The sequence below is a fragment of the Schistocerca gregaria genome, chromosome 7 (genome assembly GCF_023897955.1).
Source record: "Schistocerca gregaria isolate iqSchGreg1 chromosome 7, iqSchGreg1.2, whole genome shotgun sequence".
Classification (NCBI taxonomy): domain Eukaryota; kingdom Metazoa; phylum Arthropoda; class Insecta; order Orthoptera; family Acrididae; genus Schistocerca; species Schistocerca gregaria.
Genome location: NC_064926.1, coordinates 401,653,108 through 401,679,467, shown reverse-complemented (window position 1 = coordinate 401,679,467; position 26,360 = coordinate 401,653,108). Strand labels below are relative to the sequence as shown.

The window sequence follows — 26,360 nt, the reverse complement described above, 5'->3', positions numbered from 1 at the left end:
TGTTGCTACTGTGTTCATTATGTTACTCCAAACTTGACACATCATAGTGTCCCCCAAGTTGGGTCATCTGTTGTAAACATCAGAGTAAGGGCCACATTTTGGTAGTCTGCTACCCAACTGCACGTAACGCAGCATCAGAGGTGGTGGATATGGATGTTCAGGATGATGCATTGTCAGGGCTGGTTACTGATCATGATTCCAAGCCTTTTATCAAGGTTTTGGTTCTCTTGTGACAGCTGCACCAACAGGCAGACACGGTGCAGCATTTTCCTGCTTAGTGCCCAAAGACATTCAGACCTCAGCTCTCTGCAGTCGTTGCCAGTAAACAGGCACCTCATGGGATATGATAAACAGCAAATCACCTTGCTTAGCCAATTCACAGCTGAAATCACCTATAAGTCAGTATCTCAACCTATTACCTTTATTGTTGTCCATGACGCAAGCTCAGCAAAACATTTTGGGTTGGATGCTTTTCAGGCGTTTGTCTTTATGGTCATGGACTCGATAGAATTGGTATTTGACAAGGCCCCATATCTGTTATTGGAATCTCTCTGTTCAGAATTTCAGAATATTTTTGCAGAAGGCCTAGGGTGCACCACAAACTTTCGAGCCCACATAACCTGGATATTTTTTCACACTAGGAAGATTCCCACAGCCTTCCACTCTCAAGTCAGGATGGAGCTGGATCAGCTCACCTCTTGCAAGGTTGATGTTCTGATTTCCTCTAGTGAGTGGGTCACTTCACCTTTCACTGTTAAGAAACCTTCTGGTAAACTGCCCCTTTGCAATGATTTTAAGGCCACCATGAATTCACAGTTCATGGTCAACATGTACCCACTGCTATGTCCTGATGAATTGTTCACACGCTTAATAGCGGGTCAGTTCTTCTCCAGTCTTGATCTCTCTGAAGCATATCACCAGCTGCCCCTGGATGATGAGATCAAGTGGTTCATAGTCGTCAAACGCCTTTCAGCCTTCATCAATACCAATGGTTGATGTTTAGGGTGACAAGTGCTCCTGCAGTTTTTCAACACTATTTGGACCACGTCATTTCAAATAATAATCTTTACTTCAAGTACATATATGATTATGTCATTACAGGACATACTATGAGTGACCACCTGCACAACCTTTAGGCCATGGGTCACAACTGCAATCTGCAGTAGTCTAAATTTTTCCAGCCATCTCTTGAGTATCTGGACCACGTCAATTCAAGGCAGGGTGTCTGACCCACGGAGAGTCTTGTCAGAGCCATTATGGACCTGCTGCACCCCTTGCCATTTCTGTGAACTGCAGGCTTTTTTTTTTAGGTAAAACTGCTTATTACCATCAGTTCATTACCTGGGCATCAACCATTGCACACCACTGCATCTCCTTCTACACAAAGGTGCTCCCTTTGTCTGGTCTCCAGTATGCAACTAGGCCTTCACCACAGTGAAGAAATGCTTCCAGTCAGCACTGTATCGAGCTACCTTGAATGGCAACTAACCATTGGTTTTCGCAATGGACACCTCACAGCAGGGCGTGGGGACGGTCCTTGCCCATCTGAATGCAGATAGCTTGGAGCAGCCACTTGGCATTCGCATCCAAAATGTTCAGTCAAGTACTCACAGGTTGTGGAGGGAGCTCTGGTCATTGTGTACGAGGTCATCAAAATTCACATTTTCTTATATGACACCAAATTTCAGCTAATAATGGGCCACAAGCCCTTAATTTTGTTATTTAATGCGTCCACCTGGGTCCACAATAAGGTGGCCCACAAGTTGCAGCTGTGTTCCTTGTTCCTCTCCAAATACAACTATGAAATACCTTTTTACTCTATGGAGCACTGTGCCAACGTGGATGCCTTATTCTGGCTGCCTGTTGGCCCAGACCCCAGGTTGGATTGGGAAGAGCTCAAGTGTTTTCATTTGGATGTCTCCAAACAGTAAATGGTTTTCTGATCATAGGTACCTGAGTCATCAGGGCAACAGCAGCCAACCCCATCCTCAGTCAGACAGGTAGCCTGCCTTGTCCAACAGAGTTGGTCTTCTCATCCACTGGGATGCTGTTCAGATTTTCTTAATAACTACTTTGTGTTGCACCATCATCTCTTGGTCTTATATGGTGTCGTCATCATTTGCATGGTTGGTGCAGATCCCCGGGTGGCCATTCCTGGGAGTTTATGGTGGGAGAGTTTAGAGGAGTTACTTGAGGTGGACTGGGGTGCTTCCAGCACTAAATCCTTTACTGGCAGGGATGTTTACTGATCTGGCCTTGAGAGAGATCTGAAACAATTGGTTGCTGTGTGTCCCTCAGTGTACTAGTAAACAGGCAGCACCCAGGTCATTGTTCTCCCCATGGCCTCCAGCAACCGAGACCTGGGAATGCATCTATGTTCATATTACGGGTACGCTTCTGGATGTTTTCTGGCTGATTGTCATTGACAGAGTTTTCGTGTTTTCCATATGTGGTCCACGGCTCCTTGAACACTACTGAGGACACTACTCAAGCTCTCTTAAAAAAATTTTCAGTAGGTCTTCCAGTTACCCTCATTGCTGACAATGGATCCCAGTTCTTGTCTCAGGCGATTCATGATTTCTGTGTGTGGTCAAGTATGCACCACATTTGCTCCCCTCCCTTTCATCCACATTCTAATGGGGAAGTCGAACACACGGTTAGCAGCTTTAAGACCCACGTGAAAAATATCCGCAAGACTTCCCCACTCAAGAGGCATTAAATTTTTTTCTGATGGCCTATTGGGCGCCATCTGAGGATGCTGCACGATCTCTTCTGTCCTAGATCTTGCTCACAATCACATTCCTGCACATCAAGTTTTACACCAGGCATTGTTGCCAGAAAGGCTGCTCCATCTATGCCGTATGCAGAGAGGCCTATCTGCCACAATGCCTCGGTCAAAGAGCCTATGCCTTTGCAGCCTCCGCACAAGCTCCGTTGGCATTCCAAATGGAGTGCATACCCTTTACTGGTTCAATGTTACAGAAGCAGCCTTAGCTTGCAGCAGTGGGGCATTGGGGCTCTCCTCGCACCGGCCTCTTTTGCTTCAGTGATCATGGTTTGCTCACTCCTCTTGTGACCATGGTTTGCTCACTCCTCTTGCTTCCAAAGCCTCCATGGATATGGATGCTGTCTCCACACTGCAGCTGGCAGCTGTCCACGTTTCAGCCCAGGGATCAGCAATGACCCCCCCCCCCCCCCCAAAGGGTGACAACTGTAGTGACCCACATAGATCCAAACCAAAGATCTGGGTGCACACTTGTGAGGTGCGCAACAGAAGTCGGCATGTGCAACAAGAAGTTTAACGACCTTTGGAAGCCACCACTCATGGACGCATGTGTAGCATCTCATCCATGCACTCTACAGCTGGCTAACAGCTTTTAGAGACGGTACGCACCAGTTCTAACTCGTGTGTTATCAGACTGTTATTGTAGGCCACTCCACGGCTAGTGTACCCATTATAATAAGTTGTTTTCTAGCCTTAATAAAGTTTGTTGTGTGGTGTTCTCCTCCGGGACAAGAACAGTTAAGTTATCCTTGCATGAATGAAAATTAATGCAGAAAATAAGCAGATCTTAATTTTGATTGCAGTCAACAAAAGGAAGACAGGCAACAGGTAAATATGTTTCAGAATGACTATCAATTTCAACCAATTTCACAGTACCTATATACAGAAAATAAGAGCATAAAACAAAAAGAAATTAATAGAGTACACTCAATTGAAATGTAAGGTTGCACAAACCAATACATACATACAGTGTATATTAGTTTTGTGCCATATCAATATTTTGACATGGCAAGGTTATTATTAAGGCCTGATGTCACAACATAACTGTTGAATGTGAAACAGACAAACCCTGTTGTTAAATGTTTTAACTAACAGAGTGGTTATAAGATGTTTATGACTTGTTACAGATCATCTGGAATACTCACAAAAAGAGGATATCCAAGAGATAATATGTAATCAAATGACAAGACAACTGTGGTGTATTAGATTCAAGGCAATGTTACAACCACTTGTAAGGTAAACCATAATGGAATCAAAGAGTATCAGACAACAGACATATGACATAAAGTGATCCAATGATTTGTCACTTTCATGTTCAGCAGTTCTGATGCAATATGAGGCTGTATGAATAACTTTGCCATGTCGAATATTTACATTACATGTAACAAATATATCACTTTTTGTAAGTACTACTTCATGTAATCTCTAATTTTAATTGAATGTAGCCTATGCATTAGTGTTAGGTTTATGCTCTTATTTGCTGCATCCAAATACTGTGAAAGTCACTGATAATTGAAACTGGCTGTAATAATAAAATAAATATAGACAGCTTTGTGTCATGCACTACCTAGAGCATGTAACAGCTGTTGGCAATAACCGACAAAACATGTTTATAGCATACAGACAAAAGAATGTATTTGTAACCATGACAACAGACAGTAGAGAGAGAATTAAATCAGAAAGAATAACCACATGGAAAAATACACCACAATTTAATCAGTAACAGTTGCGTACATATATTGTTACCGTTCATTTACAGAAAATGCCTCATGAAATGCAAATGAAAAAGGTGTTTAATATATGTAAAAATTTAGATAGAAAAAATATTTGTAGACAAAGAATGGGAGCAGCGCCTTACTGAATGGGAGTTCAATGAATGGAATAAAGTGAGTTCAGCACGAGAGAAGAAAATTACAAGCAATGAAGTATTTGAGAAGAGAGATATAAGATTGTAAGTGTAGATAGCGAATGCGACAGAAAGGTCAAAGAATAACATAAACAAGAAACTAAAAGTAGAAAAAGTGGAAACAAAAGGAAAACTTTGGGTGGGGTGGGTGGGTGGGGAAGGTTATAGAGTGAGAGAGATAGGGAGGAACAGGCGGAGGGGAGGATGATTTCATGGCAAAGGCAAAATCCATTACGTTTATACACCCACAATCTGTAAAAAACAAAAATTAGCTAGAATTTCCTTCCGATATAAAAATCAATAAGTAACGCATGACTGAAATTGAAAAGTAATGAAATTTTTAAATAAATGTGATTTTTTAATGCTGTATACAGGTTGTAAATTTTAAGTTGACAAACCAGAATAACTCGAAAAATAAGCTTCACACAAAAAGATGTGTAGAATCCAAAGTTGATTACTTTCAAGGGGGCATCTGCTGGTGCTAAAATTAGCCCGCCAACTTTAAAATTTCAAATGAAAACCCCCATTTTTTTATTGCAGAATCAGATTCTACACAAAAGACACATACATTTTGTCTTAAAGATTTGTTTCGATTCTTGGTAGTTGGCACTGTAATTCAAGAAAATCCATGTTCTCATTTTTGCTTGTAAAATTGTTATGGACAAATAAAAAATACTTATTTACTTAATAAATTTTGATCTGCTAAAACTAAAACTCTCCCTATCAGTTGGGGTTTGAGAGGGAGGAATGAAGAGTTTTACAAATGTTGACCCAAATATTAATTTTTTCTTTAGATTTGGATAAGTTTTGTTTGTTTCATGGTCATGTGGCCACACAATTTTTAATCATCAAACAAAGCATCTGACTAGCTAACTAACTAACCAAACGTCCTACTTACTAATGAGTGAACTCATTAACGAAAACTAACTGACTAACGAATCTAATTTTTTATTAGATCACTTTTGTTTGTCGATAAGTCTCACAACTGGGGTGCTAGCTTAGTTTGAGTCTTTTAGTTTCGGGTGGAAAAATGTAGAAAACGTTTTCATTAATTCATTGACTTAAATCACATTGTTCACACCTTTATTTTATTTCAGAATACCTCGGCTGTTACATCATTTGCATTTTTAGAATTATGTACGATAATCGATATCCCAAACAGGCCTGATCGATAATCGATGCTCTTTCCAGCCCTTGCTGACGGGCAGTGTAATGTTCTGGAGTGCTGCCGATAGGTAGCACAGGGACAAGAAATTTGCTCTTTCTCGTAAGAAGACTGGGCTTTAGAAATTGTAAGTATTAATGTAATAAATAAACTGTTTTTCTTCACCCGTCTGAGCATTCAGACAGCAATGCATCATTTATAACGATTGTCTTTTGGGCGACTTCTGTTTGATTTCCTTGTGTGACTGCATTTGTGGCTTTTGCTTGCTACCAGTCACATTTGACGTAGAGTTAGTATTGATAGACGGAATTATGCCGAGCGGGGCACTTCCTGCTCATAGAAATTCTAACCTTGCCTATCTCGACACCCCCTATCTTTCCTCTCTTCAGAGCAATAGGTGGCATATGTCACTATGAACTATCTTTCTGTGGAAGAAAGAATTGAGATGGTGTACATTTATGGAGAAAGTGGCAGAAATTTTGACAATGCAGTCGCACTTTATGTGCAGTGTTTTCCTGGCCAAGTTCGATCACGATCCTCTTTTGTTCGAGTTATTAAACAATTTACTGCAGAAGGTAGTGTGAACCAGGAAAAAAGAACCTGTGCAGCTACTATTTGTGGAGAAAGCAAACAAGTGGCAGTCCTAGCTGCTGTGGCTCATAATCCACATGTGAGTACAAGAGAAATATCAAGGCAATCAGGAATTTCACACATGAGTGTTTGGAAAATCCTGAAGCTCCACAAATTTCATCCATACCATGTATCCATGCATCAGGAACTACATGGCGATGACTTCCAAAATCATCTAACGTTTTGTCACTGGGGGGTTCAGTGGATGCAAACAAACCAAAAATGTTTTGCCAGATCCCGCACTGGATTCAAGAAGTCAACCATCAGCGACCTTTGTCAGTTAATGTTTGGTGAAAGTGAGATGCAAGGGGACTCACTGGAAACAAGCACCCCAAAATTCATTTACTTGCAAGTACTGGCAGATAATCAACAATAAAACGAAACCAATCATTCCTTTTCAGGACTACCAAATTTTAAAGGGGAATACTTTTAGTCTTTTACTTTGTTTACTCTGTAGGTTAATGAGTTCACTTGTTAGTAAGTAGGATTGAAGTTAATTAGCTAGTCATATGATTTGTTTGATAATTAAAAGTTGTGTGGCCTCATGACCACGAAACAAAAAAAAACTTATCTGAATGTGTGGAAAAAATTATTATTTGAGTCAACATTTGTAAAACTCTAATTCCACTCTCTCAATCCTCACCCTGTGGGGAGAGAGGGAGAGTTTTAGTTTTAGTGAAGTAAGATTTTTTATTTATCTGTAACCATTTTCCACACAAAAATGAGAACATGGATTTTCTTGAATTACAGTGCCAACAAAACAAATGTTTAAGACAAAATGTATGTAGTTTTTTTTATGTAGAATCTGATTCTGCAATAAAAAGTGGGGGTTCCCATTTGAAATTTTAAAGTTACCTCCCACCCCACCCTCAGGGGGCTGGGATGGCGTGCTAATTTTAGCACCCGCAGATGTCCCCCTCAAAAATAGTCAACTTTGCATTCTACACATTTTTTCGTGTGAAGCTTATTTTTCGAGTTATTCTGGTTTGTCAACTTAAAATTTACACCCTGTATAGTGTTTGTTACTTTATGGCACAATGAACCTCAGCAGTACCAACAAATATGCAACACATCGTATCAAAATTATGCAGCTCAACAAAGGGGAATGGAGTTTCATGCCAGCCATCATAATATATTTTCGAACCTGATGGATGAAAATACTGAGATGAGTTAAATTGTATGAACAATGTTGTCGACTAAATGCTTATTTTAAAGAACACTATACATAATTTGACAAAACAATATTAATAGTGCCTCAGATACCAGTTTATATTTACAGACTTTCCTTGGTTTACTCCAGAGACTCAACATCCATAAAGAAGAGGAGCGGCTTGCAACTTCAATTTCCATCAAGAAATAAGATTTCAAGCAAACACATACGCCATACCTGAATTCCTACTGGTGAATCAAACAAGAGATATGGGTATACTCTTAAGTCCAGGATCCTACAGGTACTTCGTGTAAATTTGTAAGTTGTGTATCACATATTAACAGCTCTGATAGTTTTAAATACTTTTTTAAAAATGTATTTCCAATTTATGGTAAGATGTGAAAATTAGGAACAATTGGTTGGTTGGTTGATTTAAAGGCGGGAGAAGGGACCAAACTAAGATGTCATCAATCCCTTGTTCCTAATAAAACAATGCCACAAGTGTGAAGACGAAATATATAACACAAAACAGAAAGAAAGGAAAAGCCACAAGAACGAAGGGAAGGCAATGAACACTAAAAGGAACAAAAGAGGACAAGAAAACAACAGAGAGACACTAGAAACAAAAGAGAACAAAACATGAAAGCAGATTACAGTGGCTGGCCAACCACAAGAATAAAAAGGGAAAGCCAGCAACTCTGCAACACACTAAAACCTCCACCCTAAAAGCACTAGGGTGGAGGACACAGAGGGACAAAGGACATGTGCTAAAACCTAAATAGAAGTATAAAACCCACTCTCATGCATACAACATAAAAGTAAAGCTACTCTGGAGGCATTGTCGCCCAACACCGAAGGTAAGGTGATGGGAAAGTTAAAAGTCTGTCGCAGAGCGGCTAAAAGTGGGCAGTCCAGCAAGAGGTGGACGACTGTCATTTGGGAGCCACAGCGACACTGAGGTGGGTCTTTGCGATGGAATAGGTAACCAAGTGTTAGCCACATACGGCCGATGCGGAGCCGGCAGAGGACAACTGATTCCCTGTGAGAGGCCAGCATGGAAGACTTCGACACACTCATAGTCTCCTTAATGACATGCAGTTTGTTGTGCTTGCTGCTATGGCATCCCATCTCCCAAAGTCGGAAAACCCTGCTGTGTAAGACAGAACACAGGTCAGCTTTGGAGATGCCCAGAAGCGATTTCCGTGTCACCTGTTTGGCCAGCCTGTCGGCAAGTTCATTGCCAAGGATTCCGACATGTCCTGGGGTCCACACAAACACCACGGAACGGCGGGACTGTTCCAGGGCATGGATGGACTCCTGAATGGATGCTATCAGAGGGTGGCGAGGGTAGCACTGGTCAATAGCTTGTAGGCTGCTCAATGAGTCAGTACACAGGAAAAATCACTCGCCAGGGCATGAGAGGATGTACTCAAGAGCACGAGATATGGTCACCAGCTCTGCAGTGAAAACACTGCAGCCAACTGGCAGGGAGTGCTGCTCAATATGTCCTCCACCAACATATGTGAAGCCTACGTGTCCATCAGCCATTGAGCTGTCAGTGTAAACCACTTCAGAGCCCCGGAACATGTCAAGAATTGTGAGGAAGCGAAAGTGGAGAGCGGTGGGGTTAATGGAGTCCTTAGAGCCATGCAAAAGGTCTGGACACAGCTGTGGCCAAGGCGTACATCATGGAGGTGTTCGTGAACGGACCGCAAGTAAAGTGGAGGTGGTAAAAGGAAGGACTTCAGTTCGAAGAGAAAGGACCGCATGCGAGCTACATTCATTAACCCTGATCTGGGCCGTCGATGCAGGAGATGGGCTGCCGAGAGCGGGAAAAGGAGACAGTAATTTGGATGCTAAGGGGAACTTTGAATGTGTGCTGTGTAACTGGCGAGCAGTTGCGCACGTCTGATCTTCAGTGGAGGGACACCAACCTCCACCAGTACGCTGGTCACCGAACTTGTCCTAAAAGCTCCAGTCGCTAATTGAACCCACAGTGGTGCACAGGGTCGAGTAAATGCAAAGCTGAAGGCATTGTCAAACCATAAACGACACTCCCATAGTCAATTTGGAATTGGACAAGGGCTCTGTAGAGGTGCAGCAGCGTACAGCGATCTGCACCCCAATTGATGTTGCTCAGGCAATGGAGGGAATTGTGGTGCTGCCAGCACTTCTGCTTAAGCTGATGAAGATGAAGGAGTAAAGTCAATTGAGCGTTGAAAACCAGTCCTAGGAATTGATATGTTTCCACTACAGTGAGTGGATTGTCATTAGTTCGGGTTCCGGATGAACGGTACAATGCCGACAGAAGTGCATGACACATGACTTTGAGGCTGAAAACTGGAAGCCGTGGGCTAGAGCCCATGGCTGTGCTTTGTGGATGGCTTCCGGGAGGTGCCGCTCAGCAACACAAGTACTGGAGCAGCAGTATGAAATGCAGATGGAAGACTCGATGGACACAAGATTATCAGTGGTAGAGCGACCCTGGCGGAAGCCACCCTGACATGGAGCAAGCAAGCCACAGGATCCAACCCAACTGCTCACATACCATACGTTCCAGCAGCTTACAAAGAATGTTGATGAGGCTCATGGGACAATAGCTATCTACATCAAGCAGGTATTTACCGGGTTTGAGCACTGGAATGGTGGTGCTCTCCACCATTGGGATGGAAACATGCCATTGCACCAGAGCCAGTTGAAAATGACGAGAAGGTGTCGCTTGTAGTCAGATGAGACTGGCTGTGGATGCGGTCAGGCCCAGGAGCTGTGTCAGGGCAATGTGCAAGGGCACTGAGGAGCTCCCACGCTGTAAATGGGGCGTTAAAGGATTCACTGCAGTGTGTTGTGAATGAGAGGACATTCCCTTACAGCCGCCGTTTGAGTGTGTGAAATGCTGGGGGTTAATTATCTGATGCAGAGGATTGAGCAAAGTGCTCAGCAATTGCATTTGCGTCAGTACATAACTCACCGTTTATGGTAACACTGAGGACAGCTGCTGGGGCCTGATACCCGAAAAGACGTTTGATCTTTGCACAGACTTGGGAAGGTGGCGTGCGGCACCCAATGGCGGAGACGTAACTCTTCCAACACTCCTCCTTCCGTTGTTTGATAAGGTAGTGAACACGGGCACGGAGGGACTGCCTTACGCCTCGAGCACGTACCTCTCCCAACACTCCTTCTTCCATTGTTTGATAAGGTAGCGAACATAGGCACGGAGTCATTTAAAGGCTATGAGGTGCTCCAGGGAAGGGTGTCGCTTATGCCACTGTAGAACTCACGGATACTCCTTAATTGCTTCAGCGACTTCCGGCGACCATCAAGGGACTGCCTTACGCCTCGGGCACCCTAAAGAGTGAGGGATGAAGTTTTCTGCCGCAGAAGCAATTGTGCTAGTCACCTGGTCAACTATCACATCAATGTTACCGTTTGGGGGGGAATTTAGCGGTGACAGCAGAGGTGGAAGTTCCACATTCTGCCTTGTTCAAAGCCCATCTGGCCAGGCGTCCGTGTGCCTGATGTTGAGGCAGTGACAGGAAGATGGGGAAGAGGTCACTACCACACAGGTCGTCCGTCATGTGCTCTCCAATGGATAGATGGATGAAGTCCTGGGCTGCAAATTGATAAATTGATGGCCGAGTAACTACCATGAGCCATATTGAAACGTGTGGCGGCCCCAGTATTTAAGAGGCAGAGGTCGAATTGCGACAGTAAATTTTCCACATCTCTGCCTCGGCCAGTAAGCATGGTAATACCCCACAAGGGGTTATGGGCATCAAAATCTCCCAAAAGTAAGAAAGGTTTAGGGAGTTCATCAATCAGTGCAGCTAATACATTCAGGGGTACTGCATCATCTGGAGGAAGATATACATTGCAGACAGTTATTTCCTGTGTCATCCTTATTCTGACAGCCATAGCTTTAAGAGGGGTTTGAAGGGGCACATTTTCACTACAGACCGAGTTTAGGACAAAAATGCAAACTCCACCTGACATTGGATTATAGTCGCTACGGTTTCTGTAATATCCCTTATAGCTGTGGAGGGCAGGGGTCCGCATTGCTGGGAACCAGATTTCCTGGAGGGCAATGGAGATAGTAGGTGTAAAGCTTAATAGTTACCATAGCTCAGCCAGGCTGTGGAAAAACAGCCACAAATCCACTGGAAGATGACATCGTAGGACTGGGAAGGCATGGAACATTCAATGAGGCAGTTTACACCTCAGAGACACCTGCTGCCACTGATTTATTGACTAAGCAGTCATATCCATTGTGTCTGAGGGTCTGGTGAGATCAAGGTCATCAGTGGACGGCAAAATCTCCACCCCATCCTCAGCCGCAGAGTTTGTAAGTGGCGGTAGTTTGGGAGCCACCACAATTTCCTTGGTCTTAGGGGTTTTCTTTTTGGATTTCTCTTGCTGCTCCTTGGGTTTCCCTGGCTGGCAGGACTTCACTGGCTCAGTCTCTGGGACTGAGGATGAGCGTGAAGCCCTACGGCCAGCTGCTTTTGGGCTCTTCAGCCATTGGCGGGTGTTGTCTTTCCCACTAGAAGAAATCTGGGAAGGGAGTGACCCAAGGCACCCCTTCCTAGAGAGAGAAGTCGAAGAAGGCTTATGCTTCTCCGGCTTAGTGGGGACGGATGTCCCTGATGGTTGGGGGGGTGTTGCTCCCGAAGTAGTTTGTGCAGGAGCAACAGGGAGGGAAATGTCTCCCACCATCAAGAGGGCAGGTGTAGTCTTCCGGCTCCGAGAGGTGACCTGGGTTGGCGGAGCTGATGGTGCCAGAGCTGTTGTAGCGGCGGCTTATGATGATGCCATACACACAAGATGCAGGTGTTCAAATTTTCTCTTAGCCTCAGTGTAGGTCAGTCTGTCCAGTATTCCATGATTTTCCTTTCTTCCTGGAGAATCCTGCAGTCAGGCGAGCAAGGCAAATGGTGCTCTCTGCAGTTGACACAGATGGGAGGTGGGGCAGATGGAGTACTGGGATGTGATGGCCGTCTTCAATCTCGCCATGTGACACTGGAAGTACAACGGGAAGACATATGGTCGAACTTCCAGCACTTAAAGCACCGCATCGGAGAAGGGATATAGGGCTTGACATCACACCGGTAGATCATCACCATGACCTCCTCGGGCAAAGTATCACCATCAAAGGCCAAGATAAAGGCACTGGTGGCTACCTGATTATTCTTCAGACCCCGGTGGACATGCAGGATGGAATGTAAATCTCGCCGCTCTAAATTGGCGAGCAGCTCATCACCAGACTGCTAAAGAAGGTCTCTGTGAAATATGATACCCTGGAGCATATTTAAGCTTTTGTGGGGTGTGATGGTTACAGAAACATCCCCCAGCTTGTCACAAGTAACTCCCATGACTGGGCAGAGGATGCTGTTTTGATCAAGACTGACCCAGATCTCATTTTGGACAAGCCCTCCACCTCCCCAAATGCCCTCTAATTACTAAACAAATAACTGGGGCTTCATCATCATGAAAGACTCCCCATCAGCTCTCGAACATACAAGGTGCCGGGGCAAATAAGATCCGCTGCCATCCTTAGCCTGACATTCCTCCCATGGTGCGGCCAGGGAGGGGAACAATTTGGACTCATACTTCTGTGCATTGAATTGAGCTCATGATCTCTTAGAGACTGCTGGTGTTTCACCACCAGCAAGAGAAGCTGGACTACGCTTCATCACTTTTCATCTGCCCTGATGCCACCCACTCTGACCAGGGGGCCTCCCCACAGGTGCCACCCAGCCGCAGAAAAGGCCACCTAGCAGGATGGTCATTGCTGGGAGTCCCGATGCCCCAGGGGGATGGGCATCTACCCCTTGTAATACATGGGGAGTTAACGGCGCAGGCATCAGCAGAGCGATGCCTATGTGGTCAGAGGCTACAGCCAACAGGGTACATGGCGGCCCCACCGTAATGGACTGGCTACTGTGCTGAATATCAGGTGCAAAGGAGTCCATGGTCATCGTTGACGCAGAAATCGACACTGGATAGTGCATGGTGGAAAACGCACGCAGGTTGTCCTCACCCAAGAGATGGAGAATAGGCAGGACTGCAATGTAGTGACGAGAAAGTAGGCTAAAGATCTCAATGCACAATGGACAAGATGCACCTTGTAAGGCGTCCTTTCCCAATTGACTTGCTCTTCAGAAAAATTTTGAAGAATGGAGATCAAATTCTACAGGGGAACATCACATAAAGGCCAAAACATGTGAAACTCCTTTTAGTTACCTCGTACGACAGGCAGGAATACCTTGGGCCAATTCTAACCCCCGGACCTGCAGGGGGAGAAAAGCAGGAACGAATAAAATCTGTTATAAGATGTGAAAGTCTATTGAATACAACACCTAAAACTAATGGGCCATCACAAGTATTGAAATTAATTTTATCAACAAGTACTGCCCCTAAGAACAAGTGAATTACTAATATCGTGTATTATCTCCCAGTCTTAAATCTTCTTAATAACAGGTTTGGTGCACACCTGTCAAATATTCAGCAGGTGCAAGAACTTCAAAGATGTACAAGAACATGAGTTAACAGCTCATTTCACAGGTCATGTTTATAATAATTTGTTATGCTACAGTCTATGTCAACTTGTTACACAGTCAATAAGCTTGAAGATCTTTCAGGTGTTTCTATGTTGGCTATTACATAGTTGTACAGTATTAAAGATGTCCCCCCCCCGCCCCATATAACCTTATCACTAACTATGAAGTAATTCAAAATTATATTAATTAACTCTTTAATACTTGTTAACTGATAAAGCAATTTCATCTAATCTCTGGAACTACTATAATATTATGTACAAAACAGGTAAAATAAGTTAACTTCCTAACATTACTATCTCCAAAACTCTGCTATTGCAAGTAATCACTGAAAGTAGTCACTTAAAATAATATAATATTTTAAGTTGAAATCAAGTTTTGTCAGTTTGTTCACCCCAATATATTTTTTGTAATTGGATAGATTAAAAAAATCTACTCACCAAGCAGCAGCAGGAGAAAAACACACACACACACACACACACACACACACACACACACACACACACACACACACACACAAAACGGTTTAATTTATGCAAGCTTTCAGAGCCAGTGGCTCTTTCTTCCAGCAGAAGACTTGAAGGAGAAGGATGAGGGGTGAAGAAAAAGGACCACAGAGATTTAGGGAAAGGGGTACAGTTCAGAAAAGTCATCCAGAAAGTACAGTTCAGAAAAGTTACCCAGAACTTTGGATCGGGGAAGACTTACCGGATGGGATCAGATTAGCCGAAGTCATTTTTATTTATGTTTTTTCTTCATTGATAAAGTATTTTATATACATTCAGACATGTATGAAAGAACAGATACCATCTTCATATATACATATATAGTTAAGGCTCACTGGCCATTTGACCATCTCCTTCTTTGCAGATGCACAAACAGTGCCCAAACTCTTACGGGAATTGGCAAAAAGCCGCGAGTAAAGAGTATAATGGGCAGGGGCACTATGAATATAGTGCAGGACAACAAGTTGGGAATGTGGGTCTCACGGGAGGCGTGCCAGAGATAAGTCCCTGCAGTCGCACTATCCTCTGTGTCCTCGGTGGCTCAGATGGATAGAGCGTCTGCCATGTAAGCAGGAGATCCTGGGTTCGAGTCCTGGTCGGGGCACGCATTTTTTCTTTCGCCATTGACTTATATCAACGCCTGTATGCAGCTAGGTTTATTCATTTCATTGTAAAGTATTTTCTATTCTGGGCATTCACAGCTGTGACAGGGCATAATGTTAAGAATAATTTGGCTGACATGGTAAAATTGTTATTTTATTGAAACACAAATTGGTTCATGACCTGAAGTAGCATCATTAGGTGCAACAACGTTAAAAGGTCATATGCATACCCACTGCCCTTGTCAACAAATATTTTTCAGTGAATCTTGTCTGCATTACATTAGCAAACAAAGGATGACAAATATATGATCCATTAATTTCATTAAAATTGCAGGTGCATGGAAGCTGTCATTATAGAACCTTGCTTTAAAACTTGCCTGCATTGGGGTGATGGCACGGCAAAGTTGATGGCAGGGCAAGCTGGTCTTGAGAAGAGTAGAAACACCCACACAGCAACTACGATAGACTCATCGCTTGTGTGGACTGCTCCAACTCTTCCTAAACACCATACGGCCCTGCCATCACACTGATGCTGGTAAACCTTAAAACAAGAGACTACAACTATGTGATCGACACAATAGCAATTTTCACAAAATTAATGGATCACGTCTTTGTCATCCTTTGTTCACTAGCATAATAATCACTGAATAATATATCTTTACTAAGAGCAATGGGTACATTAATGACCTTTTAACATTGTTGCACCTGGTAATTTGGCTTTAGGACATGAAAACAGTCATGTATCAGTAAACCAACAACTTTACTATCTATCAGTTGAATTCTTCTTAAAATCACACCTTTTCCTCGTGGGGGTAGCCATCATCAGGGATTGCACTGTACAAAGTTGAAAATTCTGTGCATTATCCACTTTAAGTGACTATTTATTTGCCAAGAATCAGTTAATAACTGCCTAGAAAAGGGTGTTGCTGTTGCCAGCGCAAATGCAACAACTTGGTATTTCACATGACTTGGATGTTATCCATATACTGGCAACTTGTATGACATGCAAGTGCAGTATTGGTAAGATGTGTCATACCAGCACGATATAATGACGGCCACACTGTTAGTGCTCAATGAATAGGACAGTATGAGTCCTAGATCATGTAGACACTACACCACAATTCCAAATCTAAGTGTACTGTGAGAACCTTTATTTAGGGAAAATCATCACTACCCAAGTTACCTACCCATCAATCATGTATAGACAACAGGTTTTGCTATCAACTAGCACAGATTGTAACAACAGATTGATGGGTCACACTGAAGCAGAACACTCACTGATGGACAACTAATTAGCAGCCATGTCACCCAAAACCACCACCACATTGTGGGGACAAAAGCCACTGGCCCCCTTCTCTGCTCAGCCGATGCCAATAGACACAGATATTAGTGTGCACAATGCATGCACAAAACATGGATTGTGTGGACTGATTAGTTGTAGTACATATTGGTATATGCTAAAAGCAGGGCACAGTACGCAGAAATCTCATGATGTAATGCATTCCACTTTCCAAAAGGCACTGTTCCAGCAGGTTGTAGAGATGATTTTTACAAGGAACAGAGCTGATCCTGTGATAGTTTGTTATTTTCTTTCATATGTGAATACTACAGGGATCTATGCAACTGTGTTTTCAACTGCAGCACTTCACAGGTAACCTGACCTTGAGCAAGAAAAAACAGTGCAAAGGCAATGTTTGTGCAATCTTGTTCTGTTCCACTAATGTCAAACTTATTCAGCGAATCTAGGACACCAGTGAACTAGGTATACATGCCTTGTATCCAGCTTTGATTAGGCATCAAACCTATTCAACACATTTAGAACCCCAATAAGCTAGATGTACATGTCTTGGATCCTGCTTTGATTAAAACTTATCAGCTAGTGCAGTGGTCTAGTGGTCAAGGATCAAGATCGTTATTCAATACCTATATTGTCTCTCAGGGCCATGCTGTGACAGACACCAATGAGACTGCCATCGTCAGGTCAAAAAGGGGATGCAATTCAATGCTAGTAGGTGTGTCTTATTTAACAAATCATGAGTGTGAAGTTTGCATAATCAGGAAATAGAATTATTTTGGTTTCTCGCAAGAGGTCATTTAAACACCATAAATTAGAGGAATATGACTAATACTACCAAGCTTTGGTTAAGCGTATGAAGAAATGAGCAACTGAATGTATGAACAAAGATACATAAAACAGCTCATATAATACTATACAGAATGATTGTAATTCAAAAGAAAAGAATAAAATTAAAAATTAATCTCACCAAGTGGGTGAAGATTTGTGGAACTTCCTTTCCTGCTGCCATCACCAAATAACTCCCATAAATTACTACGTGAATCGAGGTATGAGAATTCGCTAGATATCCTCCTGCTACTCTCAGGCACAGCAGCTGTTACGTCAACTGACTCGTCCTCAAGATATTGGTTCTCATATTCAGGTTGATATCCTTGCCTGTCATAAAAATATAAAATGGAAAATTTTTACTCAAAACAGGGTGTAACAAAGCAGGGGGTATATCAAAATACACTGAAGCTTAAGATAGAATTCAGAACATAAATCAGAAATATGTAATTCCTATCCATTATATCCTTGATCAATAAACATAATCTGTGATTACGGCAGAAAGAAAATTTCTTGGTAAACATCAGGGAAATGAGAAACAATTAACAACCGCAAGAAATTAGTTGAAGAGTAACTGCTATCAAAACTCTGAAGGGTTGTGATTGTTAAAACCAATATCCACAATAAATTATAGAATACAGAAGCTAATTATCCAAAAGGAGGTAAGTGCTCGAACTCGTAGAGGTTTAAACTAATCAAAGCTGGAGGATATTACCTACTCAATGAAACATAAAAAGCTTCCCACAGAAATTAATTATTTGTTAACCTATAGATTAATCCCCCCCAAGATTAATATGTATAGATCTGTATTTCCTGTTGTTTTCGGGAAGTACTTATGAACAGAAATGTTGGTTTGTTGGGTTATTTTATACCTTGTTTTTCAAAAAATGTATATTCTGTGTGTGTATTTGTGACTGTGCGTTATTGTATGCCATCTTCTGTTTCCTTTCTTTCTCATCTTGTGGTGTTCCTGTTCTTTTGTCTGTGTGTTGGAGATCAATGGATTTTTCCTCTTTCCTGTTTCTCAATTTTATTTTGTTACTAAGTTTTCTATGTATCCACTGTTTGTGACTGTTTGTACTATGATATTCATTTATTTTTGGTAGTCACCTGTATAACGGTACATCTTTGCCCTTTTGCTGTTAAGTATCATTCATAACTGAGTAGCTGTATAAAAAATACTTTTACCAGATAAGACCGAGGAGATGAGTACATAATTGACAAAGAATAACACAAATAACTATTAATATGCAATAGAGCCACTCAACAGTGCTGGAGATAATGCGGGTTCTATCAATATTCTTCTAGATATGAACAAATGCAATCAATTTACATTATGCATGTCCCAAGATTTCCTCTAGCAAACTTTGTCGTCGTGTGCCTCTACTTCACGAGTGTCCTGATAATAAAAACAAAAGTTCTGTGTTGCTACAGATGTTTGTTGCTATTTTATATACCAGTTTTAGCACTAAAAAGACCACAACATTTAAATGTCCATACGGATCTAACAGAATTGAGGTAGGTTCTACAGCTCAGTGCTTTATAATATTACCTTGAGTCTATTCCGCTCACAATATAATTCCACTTATCTTTTGTTCCAACAAGAAGCAACAGATCATCCTCCTCCATCCCCTCTCAAATAGTTTTTCCATCAGTGTCTCTGCAGTAGGGAGCAGCAGTTTGTGAAATTTGAGCTTCTCCTGCTATTTCTGAGTGTTCTAATAACTTATGGGACTGCAACTGGGTAATGTCTTTGACAATAATGGTTATAGATGAAGGTATTTCCTGACTGTATTCCCAAAAGTTACTTGAACAAGTAAAAGTTTCATTTTGTCTTCTGCAGGACTGGGTTCACAGCAACAGTAAATGTTTTGAAAGAAAACTTGTTTTCTTTTTAGGCTAATTTAACCATAATTAAACTGCAATTATCCCATTATGAGTTGCAGTGCTAATGATAACAATAATAATAATAATAATAATAATAATAATAATAATAATAATAATACATCAACAACTTGCCATAAAACATAAACTAATAAAACAATACGTTCCCACATAAAAGTATGCACCACAAAATGTACTGGAGAATGAAGAATACAAATTATACTGGAACAGAACCATTATAACAGATACAACAACACCACATAACAAACCTGACATCATACTCACCAATAGAAAGAAGAAATTAACACAACTAATCAAAATATCCATACCCAATACAACAAATATACAAAAGAAAACAGGAGAAAAAATTGAAAAATACATCCAATTGGCTGAGGAAGTCAAGGACATGTGGCATCAGGATAAAGCTGACATTATACCAATTATACTATCAACTACAGGAGTCATACCACACAATATCCACCAGTACATCAACGCAATACAACTACATCCAAACGTATATATACAACTACAGAATTATGTAATTATTGATACATGTTCAATTACCCGAAAGTTTCTAAATGCAATGTAACATATACTGTACAGTTAAAAGGAAGTCACACTTAAACAAGGTCCGCGTCACTTTCCATTTTTAACCAGACATAACATCTGAGAAAGGAAAGAAATAATAATAATATTTACATGTGCCTCACTAGCATAGTGCAAATCTTTCAATTGAATGCCACTTCAGCAACATTCGCAACCCTGACCTACCCCAGTTATACAACTTGGGAAGGTTGGTTGATTTGGGGAAGGGGACCAAACATCAAGGTCATCGGTCAAGCAGGGAAGTTAACTGATTATTGATGAATTATTTATTCTTGGCAATGTGAATAAGGATTCGACAGGTGACAACTTAAGCTAACTGACATGACAAACAAGAAATTTCAGAAAAGGGAAATATTATATTTACACTTTAATTGTGAATGCATTTTGTTTCCCTGTAAGATCCAGTCTGGGGGTGAGTAGCAAACAGCATCAGATTCCACTTTTCTTGCTAGTAAAGATTAGCCCCTGGCTAAGTATGCCAAGTTAGGGTGTTTGTGTCATCATAGCAGCCAGAGGCAGTTTCACAATTATCTGTTTTGTATTGGTCTTGTGGCAGTCCAGAAATACCTTATCTACAGAACCTATAATATTATATAGGTGCAAGGAGTCATAACAATTGGTCAGAACTTATCTTCATGAGGCGAAATTCTAAGTTCTGCCAATAGCAACATATAAAAGGAAAAAAAAAAAAAACTTCCTAGCTCCAAGAACCATTTGTTTCTTCGCCAGGGATGAAACAGGTATAGGCCAGGTAAGGTTAGAAAGGAGGGACCAATTGCTCAGACTGCACATTGTGAAAAACCACCTCTTGTGAGGACATTGGGAGACAAAAACGAAGGGGAAGATGTCGGAGAGGTTAGTAAGTTAAAGAAAATACATTGGTAAGCATTGTGCCAGCTTCAGTTCCAAAGATGAGAAAATGACACTAAGAAGCAAAGATGGATTAAGAGGAAGAGAACTGAAAAGTTAAATGAATAGTGCAATTAAGAAATAGGAGGAGAAATAGGAATGGGTGTGGGGGAAGCCCAAAGAGATAATAAGAGAGGAAAGCATCAGGGGAAACAAGTAACAACAGTAAATAGCTGGAAGGAGAAAATGAGAGGGTGATGGTCATTAGCAGAGAGTAAATCCAGGAGGGTGCCAGGATCTGAGGATATACTGGAGATCAAGTTCCCATTTTTGGAGTTCAAGGAAACTAGTACTGGATGGGATGATTCAAGTGGTCTTTATGGTGTTACAGGATTTGAGGTCCCCAAAGTCAAGTTTTTCTGATTCCACTCATGTGCTCAGCCAATTTAGTGGTGGGCATTCCATTCCCCCCTTTTTTCCTCTCAGTTGTTTACCCTGTTACTTTTTAATTTTTTATCATTTTTCTTCTTCACTTTCTCTGTTCTTTTTTTCCTCTTCACTTTCCTGTTTTACTTCGTAATAGCACTATTCCTTCCACTTTTCATTTCTCTTCACTTAACATTCACCACCCCCTACCACACCTACCTTCCCTCTATTCTTTCATCATCTGTTTTCTGTTTTCAATTGCTTCATTCATTCTTTTCCTATATCAACCTTTTATCTTTTCACTCTGTCCTATCATCTGTGGACTGAAACTGGAACAGTGCTTATCAATGTACTTTCAATCTTCTATCTCTCTGGTGTCTCCGTATTATTCTTTTATCATCATGGCAATACGCACGTTTCTCTCAATGTATGATAAGAATGAGAAGCCCCTCCTTTCTGTCTTTCCCAACTTATCCCTGAAGGTTCCAAAAACTGTGATAGATTTTTCTTACTTTTATATGTGTGTATAATCAGTACTTAGAATTTAATCTTCTGAAGGAACACAGCTTTTCTTCGTGCAAATTTCTTTTGATACATAATTATATGAAATATTTAGAGGATATTCTAGGGGTATTAATGAAAAGAGGCATTGAGAGTTACATTTAAATAATGAAAATGCTACTGTACTGGAGGATGAGTAAATTTTTCAAGAATTGTGGACTTTACTGAGATGCACGGCATTTTAAAACTTCACCGCACTTTATTCTGATCTAATAGCAGAATTTGATGCAAATTATCTGAATCAAAATAAATAATCGTTGATACTACCCAAACACATGGAACCTTTTCGGTAGCTCATGACAAAATTAAATACCTGATATGGCTAACACTGCACAGATACTTCTCATAAATGTTCACCAACATAAAAATACTAACGAAGAGATAGAGGGGCTGGCCAGTACTTACCTCAGCTCAGTACAGCCGATAGGTACACAAAACAGAACAAAAAATTTACATTCCTAGCTTTCGGAACTTTGTCCTTCATCAGGGAGGATGAACGAATGAAGTTCCGAAAGCTAGGAACGTTAATTTTCTGTTCTGTTTTGTGTATCTATTGGCTGTACTGAGCTGAGGTAAGTACTGGCCAGCCCCTCTATCTCTTTGTTAGTATTTTTTTCACATATTTATATGGGATTTTCCATTAATCATTTACACCAACATAAAAAATTAGATTAATGCAACACTCAAAATTACAAAACTCCCTTTACTCTTTAACACACCTTATTTGTTATCACAGATAGAAGCAACTCAAAGTATTTACGATTATGATGCACACATAATGAACAGCTGTGCAAGTTGTTTGCTACAAGTACAGTTAGAGGAGAATAGTGTGCAAAGCTAGGTGTATGGTAATTTAATGTATCAGGAAACAAAATAAGCCTACTTAAAATTTTCTATTCCATCTCTTTTTCCTGTTTGCTCTTTTCCTTTTTGAAAACTAGCTAATTTCCAGAATGAATTTTCACTCTGTAACGGTGTGTACACTGATATGAAACTTTCGTGGCAGATTAAAACTCTGTGCCAGACCAGCACTCGAACATGGCACCTTTGCCTTTAGTGGGCAAGTGCTCTACCAACTGAGCTTCCTGTCCAAAACAGTTTTAATCTGCTAGGAAAGTTAAAGCTGATTTGTGTCACAGATTTGGAACAACATTCTTATGAGTTCTCGTCTTGATAGTAGGGATTAATTATTCTATTAAGACCAGTTTAAGTTTCTATTTATCATGCCTCTCTCACGTTTTTAAGAACACTAACTTTGCAGCTGAGCAAATACTAGACTTGACCATATCCTAATGCAAAGCCATTTCAAGATCAAGAGGTGACTTGGTAGCAACACAGTTCTTTCTGCAAAGTAGTTTATTTATTCATTTCCTACTTCTGAGTATCCAAAAATAGATGAAAAAAATTGCTCTCAAGCATGCGAAGCAAATATTACGTCTTGTTTACAAGATATCAAATCATATTCTTTATACACTTGACTCTTTCAAATTGTCTAGAGTTGAATACTAAAGCAAAATTGCAATGCTCAGGCTACAATATGAAATAATTTGAAAAGGGAAGACATGGCTGCAAAGAAGCTGCAATATGACTTGACTTTATTCAAGGAGTAGTTACAATATCATTGTCCTCACCTAGTCAACATAGCTAAGACATTCTACCAAGCCACTGGCATCATGCATCATGAATCACTTGATAAGTAATTGTATATGTACCTGTATAAATCATTTAGTCTATGAAATCCGTAACCTTTGCAAGAGAGAGGTACAAAACAAGTCCAAATGAAACTGTGAGTTGCAGTGCACATACAGAATAGTTTACTATCATGGGTACAAAGGAACACATGCTTGAATGACAAAGAATCAAGCAAATAATCCTAAAAATCATAGGTACAAACCAACGCTTTCCCCAATATGATGTATTGTGATCAAGTACACAATCACCTTACAACAGAGTCCCTGAGGACCCAAATTGCAGATACGCTCTTGAGAACAAACACTTTACAATAAGTGTACTACATGGCCACCATTCATGTGAAAGCTGGCATCAGCACATCATCTTATCAATGCATATAAAAATTAAAAAATACCAGGCATGTTTCAAAGGCACTGACAACCATCCACAACGTGTTCCCCAGAATTAATCAACATTATCAACAGGTCTGGAATACACCAAAGCTTTTAAATATTGCCACACAAAAAAGAGCCAACAGGTTCAAGTTGGGGGACCTGGGAGGCCATGTCATTGTTCAGCCATTATCAATGCACTTGTTGACCAAGATTCACGCTATTTATTCCTGAATAGTCACATGAAAGTGTGCCAGCACATCATTTATGTACCACAGACTAATCTTTTCACCATAAGGTACATCATCCAAGTAGTAGATCAGCTTGTGTTTATAGTAATTATTTGCTTGTTTCACTGTCCTCTACTCGCACCTTTCATTTGTGTCTATAACAGTCAAATACCCCATATACAGCTTCTGAGGTAATCTCTCTTTCTTCCCCTCAAATACTTCAAAGTTCCAGAATACCACGTGTACACAATATGTCGAATAATAAGAGAATGAACAGAAATTGCAATCATCTATTGCATGTAGTTGGATAATTTGAGCACCAAAGCCGAGAATCAATTCACAATTTTTTGCAACATATTGAAGAGTTTTTAAAATTATTTATTTACATTCAATGCAAATGTCAGGATATGATTGGCCACATTGTTTCCTTTAACAATTATAGCCATCTAATGTAATCTGAATAATGAAAGCTTTTCCTTTCTACAAGTTTTCTTAGCTATAAAACTGTCTTCTTGCATGAAAAAGTCTGATATCAGTTAAAAGCTCCAAGTCAACTTCATACATATGTGGGCAGGAAAAAAGCTGAATTATTGTTAAGAAGTTTATTGGCAAGTCTGCCTAACAGTCAGGTTAATACACACACCAAATTTATTATTTGTAACAAGTAAGATTATAATTTAGATACCTGAAAATAAGAACAGGTAGCCTCTGCAGGTTAACTACAAAATACATGCAAAACTATGTTACATTCAAAGAATATTCAGAAATGTTGTAATTCACCATACCCAACTACTCCTTTTACAGGTGTGGAGTTGGCAGATATTGCTTCTTTAATTTCATCAAATTTCTTAGCGACTGAAGTAGCTGCAGACTTCAGGCTATTGAGGCCTCCAATTAATAATTCATTTGATTTTTTGGAAGTCAAACTGCTGGGACTAGAAAAAATAATAGTCAAAATATGAATCCATTTTTCAAAATATACAGATACTAAAACAGTAATACTTTTAAGGTATAGACTTATGCAGAAATAAATCACAATGTACCTTTAGATGAGCGATAATTGTTTGCACATGAGAATTGGTCACTGCTAGCTTGCATATGTACAGTAATATTATAAGTAAGGAATCCTTACAATGGACCATCTAAATTAGGAAATACCCAAAAACAGGATGATGATGTGAAGTGGTGTGATACACTCTACATACAAATCTATCCTCTTCATCTATGCATAACTTCCGCTGTCTACATTCACTGCCCATGCTTACTGTAGTCAGATTAGCCTACCTCGAACAATTTGTACCCCCCACCCCCAAGACTAACTTCCATTACGAAACTGAAGATTTGTTGTTCCGCAGGATGTATTCTATCAACCTGTCCCTTCTTCATCATCTCTACATAACTACTCCAGTCTAAATCCACTTGAACCTGCTCACTGCAATCAAGCTTGGGTCTCCCTTTAAAATTCCTCTCAGCCCTCCCTCCCCCTGCTCACTTCCCTTCATTACCAAGCTACTCCTGGATGCTTCAGGGTGTGTGTCATCATACTATTACTTTCTTAGCAAGGTTATACCATAAATTTCATTTTTCCCTAATTCAATTCACTATCTTTAAACTTGCAATTTACCCATTACATCTCCAAAATCTTCTCTAGCACCACATATCGAAAGCCTCCAGTCTCTTCTTGTCTGCATAGCTTATCACTCATGTTTCATTACTGTACAAGGCTACACACCAGAAAAATATGTTCAGAAAAATACTTTCTGATATTGAACTTTACTTTCTGAAATTGAACTTTACTTTTGATGTCAATAAATCTCTCTTTTTCAGAAATGTTTTTCTTGTTATTGACAGTCTGCATTTTGTACCCTCCCAATTTCAGCCATCATTTATTTTGTTGCTGAAACAGCAGATTTCATCTATTGCTTTTAGAATCTTGTATCTTAATCTAATTCCCCAGCATGACCTGATTAATTTGACATCTCTCTCGTACCCTCATTTAACTTCTGTTGATGTTTGCCTTGCAACCACTTCTCTAGATACTTTTCATTTAATGAAATTGATCTATCAGGTCTTTTACAGCCTATGACAGAATTTAAATCTCATAGGTGTACCTCAGGGTTTTATACTTTTTGATGAACTTTAACTTCTTTTCCAAATTTCTCCTTAGTTTTTTTTTCACTGTTTGCTTTGTATACAGATCTTTGGTTAGAATACTTAAAAAAAAAAAAAAAACACTGTTGTTTCTATTACATGTGATTCAAAATTAAACATTAAATTCCATTTTCAAAGACTAAAGTTTGCATTTCTACAGTTTACATATGCTT

At 40.5% G+C, this 26,360-nt stretch overlaps 1 protein-coding gene across 4 annotated transcripts in view; it reads right to left on the bottom strand.

Annotated features, from left to right (window-relative positions):
- Positions 1-26,360, bottom strand: part of LOC126281424 (DENN domain-containing protein Crag) — a 292,659-nt gene that overhangs the window by 75,441 nt on the left and 190,858 nt on the right. For all 4 annotated transcript variants that reach the window (XM_049980371.1, XM_049980368.1, XM_049980369.1 and 1 more), the window contains 2 exons: positions 24,822-24,971; positions 17,560-17,747 (listed from right to left, as the gene is read on the bottom strand). In XM_049980371.1, coding sequence (XP_049836328.1) covers positions 17,560-17,747; positions 24,822-24,971 — 338 coding nt within the window. The remainder of the gene's footprint in view (positions 1-17,559; positions 17,748-24,821; positions 24,972-26,360) is intronic.